At 43.7% G+C, this 23,560-nt stretch overlaps 1 protein-coding gene and 2 long non-coding RNA genes across 11 annotated transcripts in view; 2 read left to right on the forward strand and 1 right to left on the reverse strand.

Moving 5' to 3' along the window:
* rbfox3a (RNA binding fox-1 homolog 3a) overlaps positions 1-23,560 on the forward strand; it is a 546,624-nt gene that overhangs the window by 502,216 nt on the left and 20,848 nt on the right. For 3 of the 7 annotated variants that reach the window (XM_016677950.1, XM_016677955.1, XM_007565007.2), the window contains 4 exons: positions 557-808; positions 10,684-10,827; positions 17,414-17,467; positions 22,612-22,704. In XM_016677950.1, coding sequence (XP_016533436.1) covers positions 557-808; positions 10,684-10,827; positions 17,414-17,467; positions 22,612-22,704 — 543 coding nt within the window. Of the gene's footprint in view, positions 1-556; positions 860-10,680; positions 10,828-17,413; positions 17,468-22,611; positions 22,705-23,560 lie in introns of all 7 variants that reach the window. The other 4 variants (XM_016677951.1, XM_016677954.1, XM_016677953.1 and 1 more) reach the window with 2 other exon arrangements.
* The window catches only part of LOC103146903 (uncharacterized), a 140,287-nt gene that overhangs the window by 10,031 nt on the left and 106,696 nt on the right, over positions 1-23,560 (reverse strand). Inside the window, exon 5 of one of the 3 annotated variants that reach the window (XR_001663773.1) lies at positions 5,190-5,275. This is a non-coding gene — a long non-coding RNA (uncharacterized LOC103146903). Of the gene's footprint in view, positions 1-3,186; positions 5,276-7,304; positions 7,437-23,560 lie in introns of those variants that run through there. The other 2 variants (XR_001663772.1, XR_001663775.1) reach the window with 2 other exon arrangements.
* Positions 2,770-10,555, forward strand: LOC107837731 (uncharacterized). Its single transcript, XR_001663780.1, has 3 exons — positions 2,770-2,901; positions 9,214-9,216; positions 10,545-10,555. It is a non-coding gene; the product is annotated as an uncharacterized LOC107837731 (long non-coding RNA).

Raw genomic sequence — 23,560 nt, forward strand, 5'->3', positions numbered from 1 at the left:
GCCAGGCTGACCTGAGCCGATCCGGGCCAAGCCGGGCCGGTTCAGGCTGACCTGAGCCGATCCGGGCCAAGCCGGGCCGGTTCGGGCTGTGCTGAGCCGATCCGAGCCGGGCCGGGCCAGGCTGTGCCAGCCAGCGAGCGCTGGCAGAGTGGGGAACCGTTTTCTGCTGGAAGTATTAAAGAGAATCTCGTTGAGGGAGCAGCTGCTCGTTTAACAGACCTGTCACTGAAATCAAAGAGCTCAATCAAAATTTGATCAATTAATTGATCTTTCCTCTTGTGCTTTGAGATTCCCCCCGACTCTTGGCCCTCTAACTGTAAGCCACGCTCTACAATGTAAACTATGTTCATTAGCGATGATCAAGGGTTCCTCTAATGTGAGCTGAGACGTGATATGATGGCTGTTTCCTCTCGGCTCTGAAGCTTGGCAGGACAACTCTCCCCGGTTGCCCTTTGAGTCTCAGGAGGGAACCCGGACGCCTTTCATGCTGCTCACACAAGCCCAGCGACGCGCTGTAGCTTTAACTTCCTCTGCCTTCTCGCTGTGTGTCTCGCAGGGTAACCAAGAGGCCACCAACCCTCCTGAAGCGATGGCCCAGCCCTACACCCCCGCCCAGTACCCGCCTCCCCCACAGAATGGCATCCCTGCAGAGTTTGCGGCGCCGCACCCGCTCCCGACGCAGGACTACACCGGGCAGAGCCGGGTGCCCGAGCACGCCATGACCCTGTACACGCCCACACAGACGCACAGCGAGCCGGCCGGCACTGACAACAGCACGCCCACCATCACCGCCACCACGACCGCACCGGTCAGTGCCCTGCATCACCTGCAAACACTGTTCTCAACACGCTGTCAGCAAGTAAAATATATTCTTCTTATCATTTTATACTTCATTAACTGATTAACTGTGATTCTTTTTTTGTGCAACTAACAAAAGATGAGAAATATTGTTAGAAATATTGTTGTAAAATTTCATGAATTAGCTGCATCTCTGTCTGCAGGGAAATTTTGGTTCCAGAAACTTTGGAGGTGCATCGCAGTAAATACAGATCATCGGAAAAATATATATTCAGTTCAGAAAGTCACACACACACACACACACACACACACACACACACACCTGATCATTTGGAAGATTCTAGCTTACATTAATATGTAAAGCTGCAGCATGTAACTTTTATAAAAATATATTTTGTACATATTTGTTGAAACTGCCATGACGCCGTGACAGAATATTATGAGATAGATCATCTGAAAAAATCATGTCCTCTGTTTTCTCTCAGTGTTTATAAGAAACAACCAATGAGAGCCAGGAGGCGGGACTTAGCGCTGTCAGTCACAGTCTTGCCCGGTGCTGCTCATTCCTCTCCCCCTTGATCTCTGCTATTCTTCAGCATTAGCATTAGCATTAGCCTGTTGTGAATGCTAATGCTAGGTAGCATAACCACAGATTATGGCAGATAAACGATTTGCCTGTAACGCTAAGTTCTTTCTCTGCCATAAGCACATTTAGCAGCGAGTGCATGAGGTTGATTGACAGCGCTAAGACCCTCCTCCAGACTGATTGCCTGTTTTTGAGCGGTGTATTTCTGCAGACGGCAGCATGAGATGGATTTTTTCACAGATTAAATGTCTCAAACTGTCACAACATGGTGAAAGTTTTAACAAATAGAATCAATCAATAAAAAACTGATTATTTTAAAAGTTACATTCTGCAGCTTTAATCCAGAAATGTTGATGAACAACGTCTGGGCTCCTTCAGGACGAATATTTTTCTCTTCTGCACTGAATGACCAAAGTGAATGAACTTTCCGATGATGGTGTAGCTGATCTGAGATGCGCCTCCAGCCTGAGCAGAAACGACTGAGCGGTCTTTAGCAGCCATTTTGAAAGCAAAACAAGCCCAGACCAGCTGTGGATTAGAAGTGAAGCTGCTCAGCAACAGAACAGGAAGCATCCAGATTAACTAAACACCAGAACATGTTGTCCCTAAAAAGCTGCATTCAGCCTTTAGCTACAATTAAACTCCACATAAATCATAATTTTACATGTTTGTACATGACTTTAAACAAGGTGTGCAAACAGATTGTTTCAGGAGACTTTAGAAAATTATTTTCTGCATAATTGAACTTGCACATGTGGCCCCATCTGCACTACAGTAATGTGCATTTTTAATTGTCTCCACTGCCCACCATATTGTAGCTTTATTATGTCAACATAAGTTGCATATGGAAGTTCTGCACACTGCCTCAGAGAATTGCGGGTTTTGTGCTCGAAGCAGACACGGCCGGCCCAGAATACGCCCTGCACAGCCTGTAAAAATCTCCCATGACTGCAGAACAAAACATCCAAATATTCACATTATGAACCATAAATAACCACATCCCAGAGACTCTTTGTTGGTTCACAGGCTGTGGCATTTAAATGATGTTTGGTTGGTATTATTGGCCCAAAGAAAATAACTCCAACACTATTAAATAACCTGGATCCATGCTTTAGAGGGCCGACACGATTAATCGTCATCAACTAGTTTAGTTATCGATTAACTGCTAACTGGAACACACAGAGTCAAAAACAGGGATTTTACTGAAAGGCGGACATAGTCAGAGCAGAAATTATACGTACGTTTTACATTTAAGATGAAAAAATAATAAAACATTTGTCTGTTAATGTTCCACACAGAACTCAAGTTTAGCTTCATCCGGTTCAATTCCAAATGAAAAAAATCACCTATTAAGCACCTTTTGCTATCCAGTAATTAAGCAACATTCCTCCAGTCGGTTGTTGTTGGACTTTGGTGGACAGGTTAACCGTCGCCTTAGTTTCCTGTTCTGAAAGAGGTCGTCTGCTGCTGTAGCCCATCTACTCAAGGTTTCACCAGTTGTGTGCTCAGTGTGTGGAGTCATTGGTCTTTTTACCAATGATCAGCCTGCTGATACTGAAACATTTCCATCCTAACCATAGTTCTCTGGAAACCTGAAGGATGTTTGCGTGTGAAAAATGGCTGCAGATCAGCAGCTTCTGAAACACTCAGAACAACTTGTGGTCTTTGGTGCGTGAAGATGCCTAAAGCTTTGACTTGCTGCCATGTGGTTGAGTGAAACGGGTCAATTGAACAGGTTTACCTAGTAAAAATGGCCGGGGAGTCAATCAATAAATAGGAATCGATTTCTGGTTTTTATTTACATTCAGATCTTCAGTCGCTCCAAGATTTCCTGATTGTTTTTCTGATTTTTGTGATGCTACTTCAGAAATTTTTGCAAGGAATTTTGCAATATTTTAACTTGTGTGTGACAGTAAGTGTAACTTTTCGTTAGCTGTCAGCAGTGTAGTAGATGTAAAAAACACTGCCACCTGCAGGTGGGAGTTAGCATTAATCACCCAATGTCTGACAATTAAATTCCAATAAACTTGCAATTGAGTTTTGGTGTAAGAAATGCCAGGATCTGTTGATTTTGCATAAATTACTGTGAAAACTGGAGGGACCGCTTGATGTTTAGCGGTTTGGGAGGGAAGTTCAGATCCTGAGATGTCTGAAGATGCAGAGGCAGAGCTGATCAGATTTTATCTGACAGGAAAGAGTTGGTCTCTCTGTCGGAGCGACACGCCCTTCACCCTCTGTGCCCTCGGTGAAAGCGGCACGGCGGAGATGCCTTTTACTCCAGCTGCTGTCCAGTCGGATCAGTCTGAGCGTGAAAGTCGCCTTCCTGCTGTCTGCTGTAAATCCCTCGACTCGGGATTTACATCCAAAGTTTCCGATAAAAGCGAAGACGACTCTCGTGGCTCTAATGTTTATAAAAGGTGGTTAGAGATGAAAGGAGAAGGGTTCTTCTTCTGTGGTGGCGTTGGGGGTCACGGCGAGGTCGCAGCCCCCCTGAGAGGGATCCAGGTCACTCATAAAGAACGTTGCTAACACTTCCATTTTCCCGGCCTCACAATTACTGCACAGCCATGAATATTTGGCAGCAGAAAAAGTGCTTAGGCAGCAGAAGCCGAGCAGCGGCGCATTATCATCGCCTTGTAATGTAGCAATGTTTGATTTGAAGATTTGTGTGACGCTCTCCAACTGCTCCACAGTTATATCCTGCACTTACAGTAATGGCTGACATGCAGGAGAGTTTAAAGTGGGGTGGGGGAGGGGGACTTGGCAGGAGGCTCACCCTCCTCCTTCGTCTTCCTCCCCCTCTCTGACACTGAACACCACTCCTCCGCTCGATGCCTCCCTGTCTCCCTTCTCTCTCCGTTTCGCATTTGATTTCATTTCATCTGTTCGCCCGCTGTGAGAAAAAGCCCAGAGATGGTCGCCGTGGAGAGATGAGAGCTCGGCTGGCTCTCCCCGCTCCCCTCCATCTCCTCTCCCCGCATCCAACCGTCTCTTCTCGGGGAGGACAGAGGGATGAGATTAGTGGGGTGTAAACACAGAGCCTAATCCTCGGGGGCCGCTGGTGTAGTGTCGCCCACTGCTGCGTTGGCTGCCTTTAATGACGGGCCCAGCCGGTTTGCTCTGGGTGCCGCAGACGGGCCCGGGTGCCTTTGATTAGGGCACCCTGCAGAAACACAGATTGAAGGAGCAGATCCCCCCTCTGCTGGCTCGACTCTGCTGCGCTCAGCTCCTCCACCCCGCCACGACGCTTTGCTCTGCACATCTTCTTGACTTAAAGACTTAAAAAGAGTCAAGTGAGTGAGAATTCAGCGAAACGTATGGATTCTGTGTCAATTCCCCACAGAGAGCAGAGTGTGTGTGTTTTAATGAGGCGTAGGGAGCGCTGGCTCCTTCCCTCTGCGTCTCTACCAGGAAGGTGGCGCTGTCCGCCGCCCGGTCTGCAGGCCGGCATCGTGTTCAAACAAGCTGACTTGAAAGCAGGCGACTTGAGGAAGAGAGGCAGCGCCGAACTTTTCTCCAAATCCTTGGAGACGAGGGTAGCAGAGGGCTGCCGGGGAGCGAGCTCGTTATCTGGCTCGGCTCAAATAGTCTGAGGTTTGGTTGAATTTCATGAGTAATCATTCTCTTTTCAGATAACAAATTAAGGCAGTGGCATTAGGGCAGCACTCATTTCCAGATTTTTCACAGCCCGTGTCAGCGGCATGAAGACTTTCCAAAGGGTATTCTGGGGGACTGTGATAACATAGACACACACACACTCGCAGGAGCATGCAGAAAACATGGACGAGCACATGCAAACACTCACACACGAGCTGTGGTCTCTGGCGAGCCGCATTTAAAGCATGGAGACGCCAGCAGGGTGTCGCTTTCAGAGGCTGTGCTGACGGCGATCTGCAGGAGTGGGAGGAGATTCAAAGTCTCAATGATTTAATAGTTTAAATTATCACAATACCTGCTTCCACGTCTCAGTCGGAAACTAACAGTAAACCAGAGGAAGAGTGGATCTGTCCTGCTGCACATTTACAAAACCAGAGCAGAAATGTAAATACAGCAAGATGATCTCCAGATATAAATGCGTTAATTTAAGGGTGCATTCACACCTGAAGCAGGAAGTGGACTACAGTACAGGGCATTCTGGGTAAAAACAACCAAAACAAACGTGTTATGCTAGCGCTAACTGAAGAAATGACTCCAAAGAGAAGAGAGAAATCCTCCAACCACTAAAATCTGACGCTACTCCATTTGTTACATGTTGCGAAGGAAGAAGATACAAAATACTCTAATCTAATTCCATCCATCCATCCATCCATCCATTTTCTGAACACCCTTGTCCCTCAGTGGGGCCGGGAGGGGTGCTGGTGCCTATCCCCAGCTAACGTTCCGGGCGAGAGGCGGGGTACATCCTGGACAGGTCGCCAGTCTGTCGCAATCTAATTATTAATCCTAATTTGATGATTCTGGTTTACTGCTAATGCAAACCCAGATTCCTCTGAAAGACTGAGGCTATTACAGAAATGTTGGCCCACTGAACGGTACATGTAAAATAATCATCAGTGTATTGGTGCATCAGTGTATCGGTGTATCGATGTATCAGTGCATCGGTGTATCAGTGCATCGGTGCATCAGTGCATCGGTGTATCAGTGCATCGGTGTATCAGTGTATCGGTGTATCAGTGTATCGGTGTATCAGTGTATCGGTGCATCAGTGTATCGGTGTATCAGTGTATCGGTGTATCGGTGCATCAGTGTATCGGTGCATCAGTGCCGCTGGCAGAGAGGCATCGTTTCCATTCGGACATTACATGAGCATATCATAACATGTCTGGGTTAAAGTTCAGTTTTTTATTGATCTGATATAATATTCTAATGTTCTGAGAACATAATTTATTAGCTGGAAGCCAAAATGACCAGAAATAAACAATGTACAGATTCTCTGATTTTAGCATTTTGAAATAAACATTTTACCGACATCCTAATTCATCAAGAATGAGCCGCTCCTCAGCATCTTTGTGTTAATATTCAGACAGCACTGCAGCAGGAGATCGATTGGCTCTCTGATGTTTGGAGTTTTACGGCTCCTGTTCGGGTTTGGGCCGATGTAAACACGGCGCGGCCATTTTTACTGAATGATTTCTGAGCTCGAGGCCGCAACAGTGACTGTGGGCTCTAAAACTAAATTTAAAACCCCAAAATTTACAGACCAAAGTCCCACACATGGAGGCTCTGAGACTCGCAGGAGCGCCATTCATTTTGCCGGTCTGCACAGTGAGTCCTGCCTCTGAATGTGAAATAATAAATAAAAATGAAAACTGTGGTATTTCTCAGCCTCAGGAAAGGCAAATTCATCCCCTCCTGTTGTTTGCAGGTTTTTTCTTGCTCTATTGTGTCACAGCATAGATATATATCCATAGAAGTTTCCTACAGACCTGGAAAGTTTGAGGTTTTCTTTTCCCACTAACCAAATTCAGGTTGAACTGGACCGGTTACACCGGGTCGACACGTCAAACGAATCACTAAAGCTGCAGAAAGGGAGAACTGAACTTTGATAAAAGTATGTTCGTTACATATTTCCTAAAACTGTTCCACATAAGCCTGGGGGTCCAAAGTGTGGCTCAGGGGCCATTTGTCACCCTTGATATGATTTTGTTCAGCCCCTGACCACAAGAAAATATTTCTGAAGTAATGATATACAGATTTCATAAAGATTTTGTTCATTATTGAGCAGATAAATCTAAAAAATCATTTAAAAAATTTAAATAAAATCATTTTTTGCATTTTTAATTGAGTCAATTTTGTGGCCCTCCAGTAGTTTAAATTAGTCAGTTTGGATAATAAAACTCTGATATGACTCAAGCAGGATCAAAGTTAACACTTTGCATTGACATAACAAGAATTTAAATAAAAATCTAGCAGAAATCCCAGGAATCGAACCACGTCGTGGTTTTTAGTGCAGGTAGATCCTGAACGCTTTGCCTCCTGTGCAGGAGCGACGGTGGCTGAGCCGGGTCACCAGCCTCTCCTCCAGGTGATGGAGAGCTTATATCTGCAGCTTCTTTAGAGAGAGAAAACAAACCGGAAGAGGAGCGTAATGAATTAAGGCTTGGGCATTATAATTCTTGTGAGCGAAGACTCCGAAGCCCCCCACCCCGGCTCCTATTTAATCGGATGTAATCTACCTGCTTGGCAGCATTCCAATCAGATAGTTTCAATTATGCTCTTGTAATGCCACTCTGCGAGGAGGGGGAAAGTGCTGAGCAGAGCACTTTGCAGGCGATTTGCAAATAACAGCAAGGGAGTCTTTTAGAGAAATGACTGAACAGGAAGCCAGAGAGCTGCAGGAGTTGACAGCTCTCTCACTCTTAGCTTTGCTGGCTTTGGCGGTGACGGTGTGTTTTGCATCCCACCTCCTCCTCCCTGTGACAGCAGCTGTCGGGACAGTAAAGTGCCACTGAAGGTGGCCTCCTATGGTAATACAGAGGTAATTATTTTCCACTGCTACAGCGCCGCTTCACAAGCAGGCAGGCAGGTTGGAGCCTCGGGAGCAGCGGCGCGCAGGCAGCATTCCCGGATCTCGGTGACACTCGAAGTTATTGAGTTAGTAGTTTGCAGTCTGAGGTGCTCGGAGTCAGCAATTCAGCGTTTGTGTTCCCAGAATGTGTGCTTGGCCCTGATGTCAGCGGGCTGCTGGCCTGTCTGCGCGCCGGCTGAAAGTTAATCTGGATGTCTGCAAACACGCGTGATAAAAAGCCCGACAGACAGAGCTGGAGGACAGCGGAGCGCCGCAGCCCGGCAACATACGCTAAAGGTTGAGTGTGTCATGTGTGACCGATGAAACAGATTGACCCGAGGGGCTCCGGTACCTTGTCACCCTCCGCGGTCCAGCATCTGTCTGCAACGTGTCACCCCTGGGCCCAACATGGCCGCTCAGGCTATTAACCTCCAGCGCGCGAGGACACGGCTCTGCGCTCGTCCCTCTCTGTCACCGATCCGTGGCGTCCGGACGGCGGCGGCGCGGCAGCTCAGGTGGAGCTACCTGGACGGCCGCGGGCCAGGCGGAGCGGGACCTTGAATCAAACAACTGTCACCGCTAACAATGTATGTCACCGTCTCGGAATGGGCCATAAAAACCAAATAAATGACGGCCATTACAGTGGAGATTGTGATTATGATAATGAGAATAATAAAGGCGATCATCATTACGATCATGATGATAATGATAATACTGTGATGATGAATTATAATGAATAAATCCCGAGCCCATTTCCTAAATGGTGGGCATGTATCACTAAGAGAGGCCTGCAGCCACGGCTCTCCGAGTCATTTCAACCGTTTGGACTCGGGCAACAACCTCCTCTCCTTTCACCGCTGCATCGCCACCAGACTGTGTCTGTGTGTGTCGGAGTGTGTGTAGGTGTGTGTGTCGGGCTCAGAGAGCGCTTCCCAGGAGACCTTGCAGTTTACATATCACATTCAAACAGCTTTTGTGCTCAATATCTGCCACTTCCACTGCATCGTCCCTCATCCCCCCTCCCTCCTCGGTCTGTTTCTTTATTTAACCCCCCCACCGCCACCGGCACTAAATCAGGCTTCAGTCCTGTTGGTTTTATTCATTTGTTTGCTAATATGAAACTGAAACTATGAGCAAAAAACCCAAGTTCAAACACCCAAAACAAACTTCATCTTCTCCTGATGAGTGACCTCTAGTGGTCAAGGCCGTAATCACGTTGCTCTCTCAAATGTGCAGCTCTTCATTCAACCACTAAAGTTTAAAATCTGACTTTTTCTCAGATTTCTCCACCTTCATTTCCAGCATGCGTAAAGAAAAGCAGCATGTAAAAAACACAGCAATCTAGAAGCTACATAAAACAATAAAAACATCAGAATGAACAGATGAATAAAACGCCATTAAGCAGAAGATTACAGCCGTATTCTGTTAAATAAAACACTTTTTTAAGATTTCATATTTTTCCACATTTATTCCTATTGCATATTGACTTTTTCCCATCCAACAACAAAAATGCAGAAAAATCCATCCCAAGCAGCCCAGAGCAAAGATCTGAGAGAACCAGGCAAAATAAACATAACAGAGAATCAGATACTGGTCCAGTTACAGACTAAAAAAACTTTATATACATACATATACGTGTATCACCGTGATGCAGGGCTGAAGGAAGGATGGCAAACAGGTTCATATGCAACAGATCTGATGGTTTTTTATTAGTTTAATATAAAAACGTGAGAATAATGGATATGATCTGAAATTAAACTGGTTTATTTTGGGTCATTAAGGTTTAGGAAACTGGAGAATAACTTTGATTTTTGCACATTTTGATGACGGTTTCACTGTTGGTGACGGATGTTTTTTATGCCCTGTGAAATTAAGTTGACTTAGACTGAGCACAAAAAAAGAAATGTTTTGCTTAAAAAGATAAAAATTGTATCGAATTATAAAGGTTCAGATCAGATTTATAGGCAACATTGGATGCAAAGACCTAAAGTTAAGCAATAATTGTCTCAGGTTTTATTAAAATATTCCTCCCCCCTCAAAAAAAATCATTAGTGAGCAGTTTTACCTGCCAGATCTCAGCTAATTACCATTTGGCTCCACACTTGTATCGATATTTGTCATTTTCTTCTCTGAAAGAAAGAAAATGATCCCATCTAATGGAAAACTTTTAGCCCCAGCAGAGCAGGAGACAGAGGATAAACTCTGCGTTTGACCAATGAGCTTTTTGTCCACGGAAAATAAAACAAGGTCCATCTAAAGAGACAAGCCAGCAGCAGGCTTGCTGAAATCCATCACCGGTGTCACAGTGAGAAACAAGTGGAATTTGTCATTGACATCAGACACATCATTTATACAGAAATGTCAGCGTCGCATTCGCATAATGATGGAAACAACAACGCTGAGGGCTCTGGGCCTCGCACTCTGATGGCTGTGTGCAAACGTCACCAATAATGTGTCTTTAGTCTAGACATGTCAGGGCTCTGTGGGATCTATATCCACGCCTTTTTGTCAGCGCCTTCAATCTTCCCTGTTGCTCAGGAGCTAAGTGCAAGAGATTAATAAGTGGATTTGTAATGCACAACCTCAGGTTTGACACTATAAGTCATCGGCTGTTTATCGCTCAGGCTTTCTGAGTAGATTGAAAAATGGCAGATGTGGAGTTAAGTTAGTCAGCCGGGCCTCCCGCCCCCTCTCTGTCTCTCTCGTTGTGCAGGACCAGGAGGTACAGTACGCCGCCGCAGCAGCAGCTAATGAGCAGCTTGTGTCTTTTCTGTTTGTTTCCCTCCGGCAGACAGATGACGTGACGCAAACAGAGGGTTCTCAGCAGCTCCAGCTCCAGCACTCAGACTCTTCAGAGAAGCAGCAGCCAAAAAGGTTACATGTCTCCAACATTCCCTTCCGCTTCCGGGACCCAGATTTGAGGCAAATGTTCGGGGTGAGTAGCTCCAGGAAACTTATTTCTACTGGCACAGCAGCAACACTCACACACTAACCCTGTTTCCACTGATTATATAATTAGGCATTTTGACATTCTGAAAATAAATTTGCTGAATGGAAACATGGCAATTTTGAAACAAAAAACAAAAAAAACAAAAACTTTTGGCGCTAGATTTTTTGGCAGTATTGAAATTGCAATGGAAACACTTTGTGTCACATCACACAAGTTATTTTTCATTTTATTTTATTTTCCATTCAACCAGGTGGGATATTAGGAAGTAACTGGAGCAAAGATCCAGCAGCACACTTTACCGAAAATAACATGTTTTATGTTGAAATCATAAGACATTAAAAACAATAGAGACATAAAATCTTCATCTGAAGCCTGTGAACGTTTCAGACATTTTAAAAATACCTTTTAAAGTTCCTTCCAGTCTGCAGCATCATGCAAAGATAATTCTCCACATTTTGATTTCAGTGAGCGTGACGTGTTGATCGGAATACGTGACAGTCACATGATCAGCAACCAGGAAGGAGATGACAGGAAGTAGTTGAAGGATGATGAGGTTTATTTTTTAACGACTTATCAAACGTATCCACGTGATTTTAATTCTGTTTCCGCAAATTGTTTTATTTTTTTCAACAAAGTTTTGCGCACATTTATAATGGAAACGCAGCCAGTGACTCGACTGATTCAGCTGTTCGCAGGATGTTCCAGTTCGCTACGTCTCCACTAACAGGAAATGATCGCATCGTCTAGAAAATACAGGAAAGCACAAACAGGAACTGGAGGCTTTGCTGCAGCTGTCATCTAGTTAATGCATTGATTACTGTGTTGTCTGGGGAGAAAAGAGTGGCTTGGAAGATTTCGCAGGTGATAAACAGCTCAATCAGTCACAATCAGCTCCTGAACTCTGTGGGTCAGACACGAGGGAGGCGGCGGCTGAGCGATGAAACCTGCCGCCGATCCCCAACCCGTCCGCCGTTAGCGGCTCGCGTCCGATCCAGTTTGAACACCCGGATCTGACGGATCTTCATCGTCTCCCGGCCAATTAATGCGCCGGCTCAGCGGCTCACCTTTGTGTCTCGCACAAGCTTCGATACGAAGCCAACCGGATTCAATAACAATAATGGATCTGAACGGAGACGATGGCCAAAAATGTACTTCAAATGTTAGGCGCTAATTGGACCATTAGCAGCCAGAGGCGTTAATTTTAGCCGTTATGAAGACAACACTGAGCTGATGATATTAATTACCAGAGAGCCCTAGCTGTGGCTTTATAAATTGCACACAACATGGCTGCTTTCTCTCTCTGATTGTTGGCTTTATTGTTCCCAGCTCTGGTGCAGGTCATGTGGAATCCAAATCACCGGCGTAATTAGCTCGGAGGCTTTGTGTGCCTGGCCGCTGCATGCAGATATATGATGGAAAATTGATTGCAGCCCACCCAGCCTCCCTCAATCACATGTTGCCCTCTCCTTCCCGTTGCTCGCGCTGGTTGGCGAGGTGGAGGATTGTGGGATTGATTGTCTTGGTTGGAGCTTGGCGTAGAGATAGCAGGTCCGCTCCACCCTCTGACACGGCCACCACAATGGGGCCTTTGTGTGATCAGTGTGTGCAAAGCCTCATTCCTGCAGCTCTAATGGCTTCTGGAGCGCCACCGGCTCAATACGCCATTACCGCTACGCATGAGTGAAGCCCACAGACAGGAAGACGGAGGAGGCGCCGCGCGGGCTCCCAGGAACCCGGAACGAGACGGGAGGGCCCGGGATGCCCCCCGCACGCTGCCGGGTTGGGGGACCTGTGAGCCTTTAACGAGGCGCTGAATGAAGGTCTCATTAGGGCATCCACAGCGGACGCTAATCAGTAATTAGAAACTGTGATCTCTGAGAGCTGGTAAGTGCGCGGGAAATGAAAACACTCCAGCGAGCGCCGCGCGGAGCCCACGCTGCGCCGCTCGAGGGTGCCCTCATTTGTGAGCGCCGCTTTTTCAGCAGCGCGTCTCTGGGTGGGTGTGAGGGCTCTCACAGCGTTCCCCAGAGCAATCAGACCCCACTGTCACGCTGACTGCTGCGCCCCCAACACGCAGGCCACTGCCACCTCATTACGGCGCTCTGAGCAGCGCTGAGACGTTCAGGATAATCAAAGGTGGATCCTGTTTGGCTTGAAAAGGCTGCAGGTCCACAGCTGAGAGGGAAATCTCTCTCAGTTTACAACCTCGGCTCATTAACCGGAAAAAACAGAAACATGCAAACGCTTTGACAAGAAAGTGCTGAATTGATCGTATCATCATTTACCATGATTTTGATGCAGTTATTTATTTGGATCAGCAAACATTGAATAAAAAACATTTATTACAAAATCAGTTACACTGTAATATTACTAGGTGATTCTCAGTAAGCAATAAATCAATTAATCACATGATAAATTAAAACAAACTCAATAATTTCCATTTGCATGTTTTATTGTTTTTATCTTTCTACCAAAAACTGGATGATAAAAGTCTTCAGTTTGTGGTTTTGTTTACAGACTTCATAATTAATTTAATTTATTGTTTGTGTTGTTTTATTTATTTTGGATGTTTAAAATGTCTTCCAGTTCCAGTGTTGAATAGAGTTGAAAGTTTATTTTATGCCATTATTTTTATACTAGTTGAAAATGGTCTGAAAACAACAATGTTATCATTTATCACAATTTATTGTCCAACACAGTTTGTTATTATGACAGATCTAAATATAACACAGCATTCTGATTCTGAACTATTGCAACATTTTATATAGTAAATAATTAAGCAGGGTTCTTTTAAATGCTCCTGCATTTATTTAAAAATACCAATAAATCTGATAAAATCCAGTAACTGTGTGTCTTTATTTAAAGAAACAGATTATAAATGGAAATGTTTGTTTGTGGGGCTGTAACTGCTGTGACAGTCGCAGACATGAAGTTACCCGTAGAAGAAGGAATAAATATCTTGTTACTTTTACCGTTATCACAATATTCCCACAGATTACCGTGATAAAGGTTGAAGTTTGTACCACTCACACCTGGTATAAAGTCCTTGAAAGTCTCTGCAGTTTTTTAGTAAAGTGGAAACTAATATTCTGTCTAAAACCCTAAAATTGGAAAGTGATCATTTTGTCGAAGTCATTTCAGAGACGTGGGATCTGGACTCTTCTACGTCACGTTGAGGCACCAGGCTGGACGAGCTGAAGTGTTGAATTAGATTCTTTTCCAACTTGTTCATGTCAGTTCAGCCTTAGTTTCTATTTGTTCAAGTCGAGTTCAGTCGGTTGTGGCTCACCTGGTTGGCGCTCTCAGCCAGCGAGTTTACAAAAGTTGGAAACGGCTTTGAAACTGATCCAAAACTTCTGCTGATTCGATCAAATCACCAACTTTACCTAAAATCACGTCACATGATTTTTACCTGTCCTAAACGACAAACCCCCTGAAACCAGAGCAAACGGAAAATGTACAGAAGTTTAGATGCTAACCAGTTTTCCATATATGCTTGGCTACCTGATGGTTTATTTATTCCATGTTTACTAACAATTAGACACATACCTTCTGCATAATGACTGTATTTTACTAAGCCTACTTATGAAGTAAATGAATATTAACCATCTTGTATTCACTACAAGTCTGATGGCCAGTTTGTTTGCCTCCTCTGTTCTTACTGTGAAATCAACTAAATAAATGTGATATTAAACGACCAATTGTCTTTGGACAGTTGGAGATCAGCCTTAGCTCACATAGTGCTGAGCTTTAAACAATTTTCCCTCAACAGAAATGAGCCGCTGACGAAAACGGACGTCATTTATCCAACTTGGCGATAAATCTGCACTTACCTATGATAGACGCAAACAAAAGCTAACCAGCTAGCAAAGATATGTTAACAGCTGGGCAGCAGCAGCCTCAAATGTCTCAGGTCACAGAACAAAATGAAGACGTCTGTTTCCAAGTCAAACGTCAGAAAAGTCCAGTGAGAAAAGATGCAACATTTATGAGAATGTACAAGATTAGATACTCCTGCCACAACAAACTTTAAGGCAAACTTACATTTTCTTAAATAAATGTAAAACGTTTTAGGGTCTTAATTTTAGAGACAAAGTTTTAAGGGTTTTTGAGCTGGTTTGCTCCTTTTCATGTGAGAAAACCATCTGAGCACGAAGCCGTGTTTAGCTAGTCGCTCACAAACCAGGGAAGTTTCAACTGGCTCAAATTCAGAGGTTTGTCTAATACACATTACGTTACCACAGATTTTAAGAGAAAAGAAGGTTAAGTGGATATTTATATTGTATTTAAGCTTTTAATGTGACCAGGAAGGTAATTTACCTCAATGTAATAAATACTTATTATTCCTAATAGCTCAATGAGTTACTGATCTGTGTAATTAAAAAGGTGAAGGTATTAAAATTGGGGATTTTTGTTGTTAAATTTGTGTTTTGCTCTCAGACCAGTCAGGTGTGTAAGAGACTTTCCAAATCATAACATTTTGCTACATTGCTGTCAGAAGACATTATGAATGAAGACAATAATAACTTACCATGAAAATGTTTGAAACGTTCTTGGGCTTTAAACGTGTCGGTGAGTTTTTTCTTTCTTTCCGCTGTGGTCGGTGACCACTGTCCTGTTTTCTGCTCAGTTCCAACATTTTTACAGTGAAGTTTTAAACTTTTTCAGAGATAAAAGCCAAAATGAACTAAAGCAGACAGTTTCAATTCACTATTTTTTTTCTTACTGTTATTAAAAATATCTCATGATGGTATTCTACATTTTACAGTACAATGTAAAATATACCAAAATGTTTTAAAATGTCTCTCATGCAGCCTAAACACCAGACGGTTCTGAGAAAACAAAAAAAACACTAGTTTAACAAAAAACTTTTATTTTAATTACACAGATCAATAAGTTATTGAGGAATAATAATCATTACATTGAAACAATCCAAACAAAACGCCAAATTAAGAACAGGAAGTTACAAAGAAAACGTTCTCAAGTTTTCTGTCATTTAGTTTCTAACTAACCTGAAACAAGAAGCGGTTAGTCTGATTGTCTTTTTATTGTTTGAAAATATCTGGTTTCAATTGTAACAACAGAGATGAGTCGCTTTGCACAGGTTTTGGGAGAATCCATCATTAGATTGCACTTTATTACAAAACTGCACTTTGAATATTAAGCACTTTATCAACTGAAATTCAAGCCTTTTGAAGGACTTGAAGCACCTGTATGAACCGTGTCTGCATCGACGCATGGAAGTGCAGATTAAAAGCTGCGAGGAAGCTGGTGTGAACGTGTGAGCGTTTAGATGTTGGGTGATAAATGGACTGAAACGTGAGGAAGCGCCGGTGTGGTCGCTGCTCTGTGGATGGATGGAGCTGCAGTCCCACGCTGTAGATGACATCAGTCTCTCCCTCTGGACACTCCTCCCATTGAAGCTATTGTTTATCGCTGCTGCTGATGCAGCTGTTTATCCCTGTGTGTGTGTGTGTGTGTGTGTGTGTGTGTGGGTGGGGATAGGAGTGAGATCAGTGGTGAGCAGCGAACAGTCCCCAGCGCCATGTGGAAATCCACAAAGACGACTTCCTCTGAAACTAATTAATCGACGCCACAAGCCCATTACACTCGGTTAAAACAATTAGCATCTGCACGTAGCGTGGGGGAAGCATTGTCTTCTCGGGCGAGAAAGGGGGCGTCACGCTGGGATATAAATGCCTGCGCTCCCTGTTTGAGTCAGTGGAGCCGAGCGCCGCAGCAGACAGATGTGCGGACAGGAGCGGAGATGCGGTGCGTCGCCCTTAAAAGGAGCAGGAAGCAGAAGTTTTTCTGCTCCGCAAGCCCACTCCACTGTCTGCAGCCGGATAATAGCCAGCTCCTCCTAACCCCCTATTAGCGGCTCAGTCAAACGATCCATCCATTCCCATTGAGCGCCGACCACATGGAAGGCCCATTTCTTCCCTGTTGTGCTGAAATGAAGGCGATGCGGACCGCTTGACAGGGTAATTACTTTTAATGAAATAATACGGCCATTGTAGACAGCAATTAAAAGTCGCACTCGCTCCACTCATTAGAGGAACTTACAGTTTACTTTCATTCCTCTGTTTTCTAATGATCCGAAGGCAGGCCTGTTAAATCGAAAGGCTGGAGCGCGGTAACCCCCGGGGACGGGCCCTGAGGTTCTGCTGGCCGCACAAACACAAAACAGAGCGGACCGGGAGGAGGCGCGAGGCAGCAGGAAGTTTTTCCAGGGTGATGACATCAAAACGGCGTCGGAAATAAACAAACTCTGATCAGAAACGCTGCGAAATTATCAAAGATCAAGCATTTCTACAAAGGTCTCGTTTCACTGATACGAATCCAGACGCGTTAAAGGAGCAGCAGCAGCAGCGATGAGTTCTCGCCAACAACCTTCAACAACTGTTTGCTCAGCTAACAAATGCAAATTGACCACCATTTCCCCACAAAAGTAACATTTCCATATCGCCTTAATGGTTTTTCTCTCTCCAGCCTTCCTCCTCATGAATTCACAGCCAGCCAAGCTCTCTAACTCCATCTCTGCTCTTCTGTCTTTCTTTTCTCTCCGCAGCAATTTGGAAAGATTTTAGATGTGGAGATTATCTTTAATGAGCGAGGATCCAAGGTAAGTGAACTAGAACGCCAGCTGCTTCATTACCATGTACTTCTTCTGTTTCCTAATGATGGCATTAGTGTGGTGTGTACATTGGCGAAGAGTAGCCGTCTCTAAGCCCGGTCCTGCAGAGCCGAATTCAGCCGGCCCCTCGCTCTCCGGCTCCCTCCCTCCCTCTTGTTTTGTTGTCTGTTGCAGCTCTCACACAAGTTGTGAATCATTAGTCCTGTCAATCAATTTATTATTGAGCTGTTTCACATTTCGCCTAATCCACCAGCAAGCTGCAGGTCCTCCAGCAGATGGGAAGGAGCCTGCTCCAAACCTGACCATTCATTCAGATGGCTTCATGGTATTCAGATTCAGATATTCACTTTGTGAGGAAACGTAGGATTTAAAACATCCAGCTGACGAGAAGATCCATGAGAACCAGATGAGATTTTAAAAGAACTGAAAATGGATTCAAAGGTTTGAGCAAAGACCTGAAACCTTCATGACCTGGTCGTAATGTTTTGCTTAGTCTGGGAGCATAAAATGTTTCAGAAATGAAACTAGAACCAATGATTCAGGGGTGTTCAAAGTGGGGTTTGTGGGCCATTTGTGGCCCCTGTCTACAATTCCAGAATGAATTTGAAAGATGTTACAAGTGAAATAATCTGAAACTATTCCTTTTTAATCTGGATTATTTACTAAAAACAAGCTCATTTATCTTGCTGAAAACTTGTTTGTGATTTAATTTTCTTATTTTTCAGTGCACCAAGACATTTTGCACTACAAACTAGATCAAAAATACTTGCTAATATTTTTATGTTATGCATTTTATTCAACTCAAATCTGCTTGTAATTGCTGTATTAGCATTTGTCTAAATATAACAAGTGTTTTCAAATGACGTATATAGATCATGTTTTTATTGCTATAAAGAGAGAAAATATTTTTTACATTTTCATCAGAGCCCAAAACTATCAGCACATTCAGCATTTAGCTTTCAATTAACGATTAAATTAAAATAGTTCATGCTTAGTTTATTATTGAGTTTGGGGGGAAAAAATCTACATTTTTGGTGATTTTAGATTTTAAAAAAGGGATTTTTGTTCCTTTAACAATGGCGGGTGAAGTTGAGGCTACGCTCACACAGCATCTCTCGATGCTCACTTCTGATTTTTTGCTGAAATCCAATATTTTTTGCGCAGTCGTTCATGCTACTAATTAAATGCGACTGCAGTCAGACTTCTGTGAACGTCCCAAAAGCGACCCGCATGTGCAGAAGAAGAACGTAGATGTCCCGCCGCAGCGCTCCGTTTACGGCAGTAATAATGGCCGCCGTCGTCTATGACTGGATAAAGTCAGAGCCGACAGAATCATCACCAAATCAGAACAAGACTAAAAAAAAAAAGAAGTCCAGCCAACAGCAGCAGCCTGTTGACTGCAGCTTCTGTACACAGGTCAGCCTGGATGTGGAGTCAGACAAATCCATCCTCAGCAGTCGTTTAGTCCAGATTAACAGCGTCTGGCTTCTTCTGCTGCAGAACCATGATGCACATCTCACATCAATGACATAAAATTTGGATTTGGCTCAATAAGATATGATTGAATGGAAGATTTTTCTCTGGTGAAAAATTTAATTGGACCGTTCAGGCTGCTATGAAAAAGTGTGATGTAGGTTGTAAAAAATACAAACAGATTTGGATCTTCTGATGAGCTTTAGCATTTTGCTAACGGTAGTAAGTTGCTTCAGTTGTCATGGTTGAAAAATGTAATTCCCTCTGGGATTAATAAAGTTTTCTTTGATTGAACTGAATTGAAACTGGTGTGATCTGAACCCTGTAGAGAATCTATAAACTGTTGTCATAGCAACCTAGACCTGAGGCTGATCTCCGTGCTACACCGCATTGATGCAGTAATTTATGCGAAAGGAGTCCAGACCAAGAACTGATACTGTTCAGTAGGGACACATTTCTGGATTAAAATCATTCTTTTTAATATTCTAATTTTCTGTTGGCTATAATCATCCACAAATAAATTCCTAAATCTACATATTTAGATTTAGTGACTCAAATTAACTTTTTAATGATATTTTAATTTATTTAAGTGTGCCTGAATAAATGGAGTGACCAGCTTCAAGCAATCGTTACACAACCAAATAAATATCATTTATCAATATTGAATATATCTAGGCTGTTCCTCACAAATAGGACATCATGTGTCCATATGTTGAATAAATTAATTTAAAGGAGCCACATGAAGGATGAAGTTGGCCTTATTTTGCATTTCTTCTGGTAATAAATAAAAAAAATCCAATAATAAGACCAAAACTAACAATGTGCGACTACCTTTCTCAGCACTTTCTGGCTGCCCCTCTTTATGCGGCGCTCGGCCCCGCGCTCGCTGGTTCCCACCCCGGTTGTTAGTCTTCATAAAAAGGTCACAAATATGCAGATTTATTTAAATAAGAAGCAGCTCAGCATTTTTCCCCAAACATGGAGCTGCTGTAGTTTTAAGTAAACAAAGCTCCAACTGGGAGGCGAAGTGTCGGGCAATACGTCCATCACGCACTTTAAAACTCATCCATAATAAGCGCCCGGTGACCGAACTTAACCCCGACACGATCGCATCAATCCCAAACGCTGTCTGGGCGGGAGAGGCAGGAAAAATGGCAGCGAGGCGTTGCTGCGGTATCAGTCAGGACAGGTGAAGCCTGCGGCGGCGTGAACGGCCCAGCGCGGCTCATCCAGCTGTTCCTTTAATGGAGTGTAGAAGCTCCACGGCTCTCCATTCATAACGCCGACAGCTGAGTCACGAATGCTGTCGATTCCCATTCATAGCTGGGAGCTACTGGGGGCTACTGGGGGCTACTGGGAGCTGCTGGGGGGTACTGGGAGCTACTGGGGGCCACTGGGAGCCACTGGGAGCTGCTGGGAGCTGCTGGGGGCTGCTGGGAGCCGCTGGGGGCTGCTGGGAGTTACTGGGAGTTACTGGGAGCTACTGGGAGCCACTGGGAGCTGCTGGGGGCTACTGGGGGCTACTGGGAGCCGCTGGGAGCTACTGGGAGCTACTGGGGGCTACTGGGAGCTACTGGGGGCTACTGGGAGCTACTGAGGGCTACTGGGAGCTGCTGGTCTGGCGTTGGGGCGCGTGGAGGGTCCAGGAAGCCGCCGCTGCCGCGCTCAGCCTCTTCTGCCAGACAAGATGGAGCACCGGATAAACCTGCCTCCTCCGCCGTAACAAGCATTTATTGTTTGTGCCCCACAAAGCCATTACCCATGATGCCTCTCTCCCTCGCGCGCTCTCTGTGCTATATAATGAACCTATCAGGCCATTAATAAATAATCTATTTCCTATGAAGCTTTGGCAATTTGCATTCAATATGTTTGTCTCCTTTGAAAAATGGCGCCTCCACTCTCTCCTCTTGTAAGCTAATTATTTGGCGTGATAAAAAAACGGAGTCGGGTGAGTGTCCAAAGGATTAATTTTGCCCTCAATTCTTTTTTTTCCTGAATTTATTTCTTTATCTGCGTCCCCCCGCGGACAGGTCCCGTGTTATTTATGCCAGCGGCCGGGATCCTGGATGCTCGCCGTCTCTCACATGTATTACATCCTCCAGCAATTATCAGGCAGCAGCGGCCATGCTCCCTGCAAACCGCCATGCGTATATATAGAAACTACAGGAATGGGACTTGTTTGGCCAGAATGTCTTAATGGCTCAGGTCCAGGATCCCAGTCCACATAACTCAGCGAAGTGACAAACCCCCCCAGAGGAGGGGGGGAGGACAGGGGCGATGGGAGGCTGGGTATATTTTAGTCAATATCGTTTCTTTGGTCTTTATTCCTACTTTCTGTTAAGATGTTGAACCTTTAAGATCAGGTTTCACACTGCAAAAACACAAAAGTATTTTTGGTCTAGTTTCAGGTGCAAGTATCTTAATACACTTTAAATATGAAAAAACTAACTTAAAAATAACTTCTCAGTAAGATATAGGAGTTTGTTTTAACTCAAATCCTTAATATTGATTTAAAGTGTTAATTAGGCAGATTTTCTCTCTAAGAAGACATTTTACCTATACTGTAAGTGAAATAATCTGCCTTTTTAAATCAATGTCAAGTCATTATTGACTTAAAACAAACAACTATATCTTTCTGAAAAATTACTTTAAGATAGATTTGTCTTATTTGAAGTGTAATGAGATATTTGCACTAGAAATTAAATCAAAAATAATTGGTAAGATTTTGTGTTCTTGCAGTGAGAAATCCTCTTTTGCTCCCTCAAACGAAGGGGAACACAGAGAAAACAAAATCTTACCAAGTATTTTTGTTTAGTTTATTGTTAAAATATTTGAGTACATTTGAAATAAAACAGAACTAACTTTAAAGTAACTTTTTCAGCTTGTTCTAATTCAGTTACTAAAATCAGTCTTTCACTTTGATTTTATATAAGTACTAGTTCCACTGGCCTTTTCATCAATGCTAAGGAATTTCTTGTGAAAATAACTTTGTAGACGTGAAATAAGACAAAACTAACTCACAAGTAACTTTTCAGTAAGTTATTTTTCAGTAAATTATTAGTTTGTTTTGAGCTAATAATTTCATAAAACTGATAAAAGAAGTTTAGTTTGGCAAATATTCCCACTTATAACCAGGCATTTTCCTTATAATCTGCCAGTGGAACTTGTACTTTTTAATCAAAATTAAGGAATTGTTGACTCTATCTTGCTGGAAAGTTACTTGTAAGTTTATTTAGTCTAATTTTAAAAGTACTAAGGTATTGGCACTGGAAGCTAAAGCAAGAGTACTTGGTGAAATTGTGTTTTTGCAGTGATGCAATAGGAGCGAGTTGTGCCGATAATTAAAGCGCCATCATGGCAGCCAGCCATGTTTTGCATTCGCTGGCTCCTGACTCGCCCGTGCCACGGCAGCTGTGGCGTTTAATTGGGTAAAGCGGGCAGGTCTGCTGGCGTTGCTGTGTGAGGTCGTGTCACCGTTCTCGGATCTCTGTTTGCTGTTTCCTGACGCCTCACTAACTGCCTCTAATTAATCTGGCTGCTTACAACTCGACTCCGCCGCCGCTGCTGCTCACCTTCTCCTGTCTTCTTTCCTCTCTCCCTTCTCTTCTCCCTTTGTGTGTCCTTTCTTCCTCCACCTGTGGCGACCGCGCCGCTCTCAGGGCTTTGGGTTTGTAACTTTTGAAACAAGCACAGACGCCGATCGTGCGCGAGAGAAACTAAACGGTACAATCGTAGAGGGACGCAAAATCGAGGTGCTTCCACTTTTTCCCACATTTTCTCCTTTCCTGCCTGCTGTGTGCTCAGTTTACCAACTAATCCAAGCATTAGCATGTGGCTGCTGTGTGTGTGTGTGAGTGTGTGTGGATGTGGTTGCATGCATGCATAATGGTGCGTGTAATTTGTTCTCAGTAGAACGTGGGATCCATACATGTCCAGCTGGACGAGCCGCTGTCCATCATCACCTGACAGCAGAATGAATGCATGCCATCATCAGATCTGAACCTTCATTTCCTGCGTTTCATGTTTTCTGCTTTAATTCTGCTTTTGTTTACAAAGTCGCTCCTGTCAGGTTGACGGGGGAAACTCAGAGCGCAGGCTGGAGTTCCTCCGTTTCTTTGGCATATATTTGGGTTTGCAACCAATTAGTGAAACTGGAAGATGCTCGTTTTTGCTCAGACATGTAGGCTAATGATGCATGCTCTCATCTTTTTTTTCTTTAAAGCAGCAGAAATATTTCTGATGGAAACAACAATTTGCTGTATTTTCTTCTTCTGTTGCTTTTTTGTGCCACTGAAATGTTTCAGATCATCAAGCTAATGTTAAAATCAAATCAAATAACTCAAAAAATGCACTTTAAATGATTATTTCTTTAAATTAAGTTGTTAAAACCAGCATGGCTCTGTGTGGAAAAGTAAACGCTCACTTGATTAATAAATAAAGAACCACATTTTAAAGAAAGTCAGACCTGATTACTGCCTAAATGGATAAATGAGCCTCAGATGTAAAGAAATTTAAGGTTTATGAAGTCATTTCTGAGGCACAGTGATAAATAAGACTGAAGCGATTTATCGATTATGGAAATAATTGTCAGCAAATCAATTAAATGTT

The sequence above is a fragment of the Poecilia formosa genome, unplaced genomic scaffold (assembly GCF_000485575.1).
Source record: "Poecilia formosa unplaced genomic scaffold, Poecilia_formosa-5.1.2 Scaffold170, whole genome shotgun sequence".
Classification (NCBI taxonomy): domain Eukaryota; kingdom Metazoa; phylum Chordata; class Actinopteri; order Cyprinodontiformes; family Poeciliidae; genus Poecilia; species Poecilia formosa.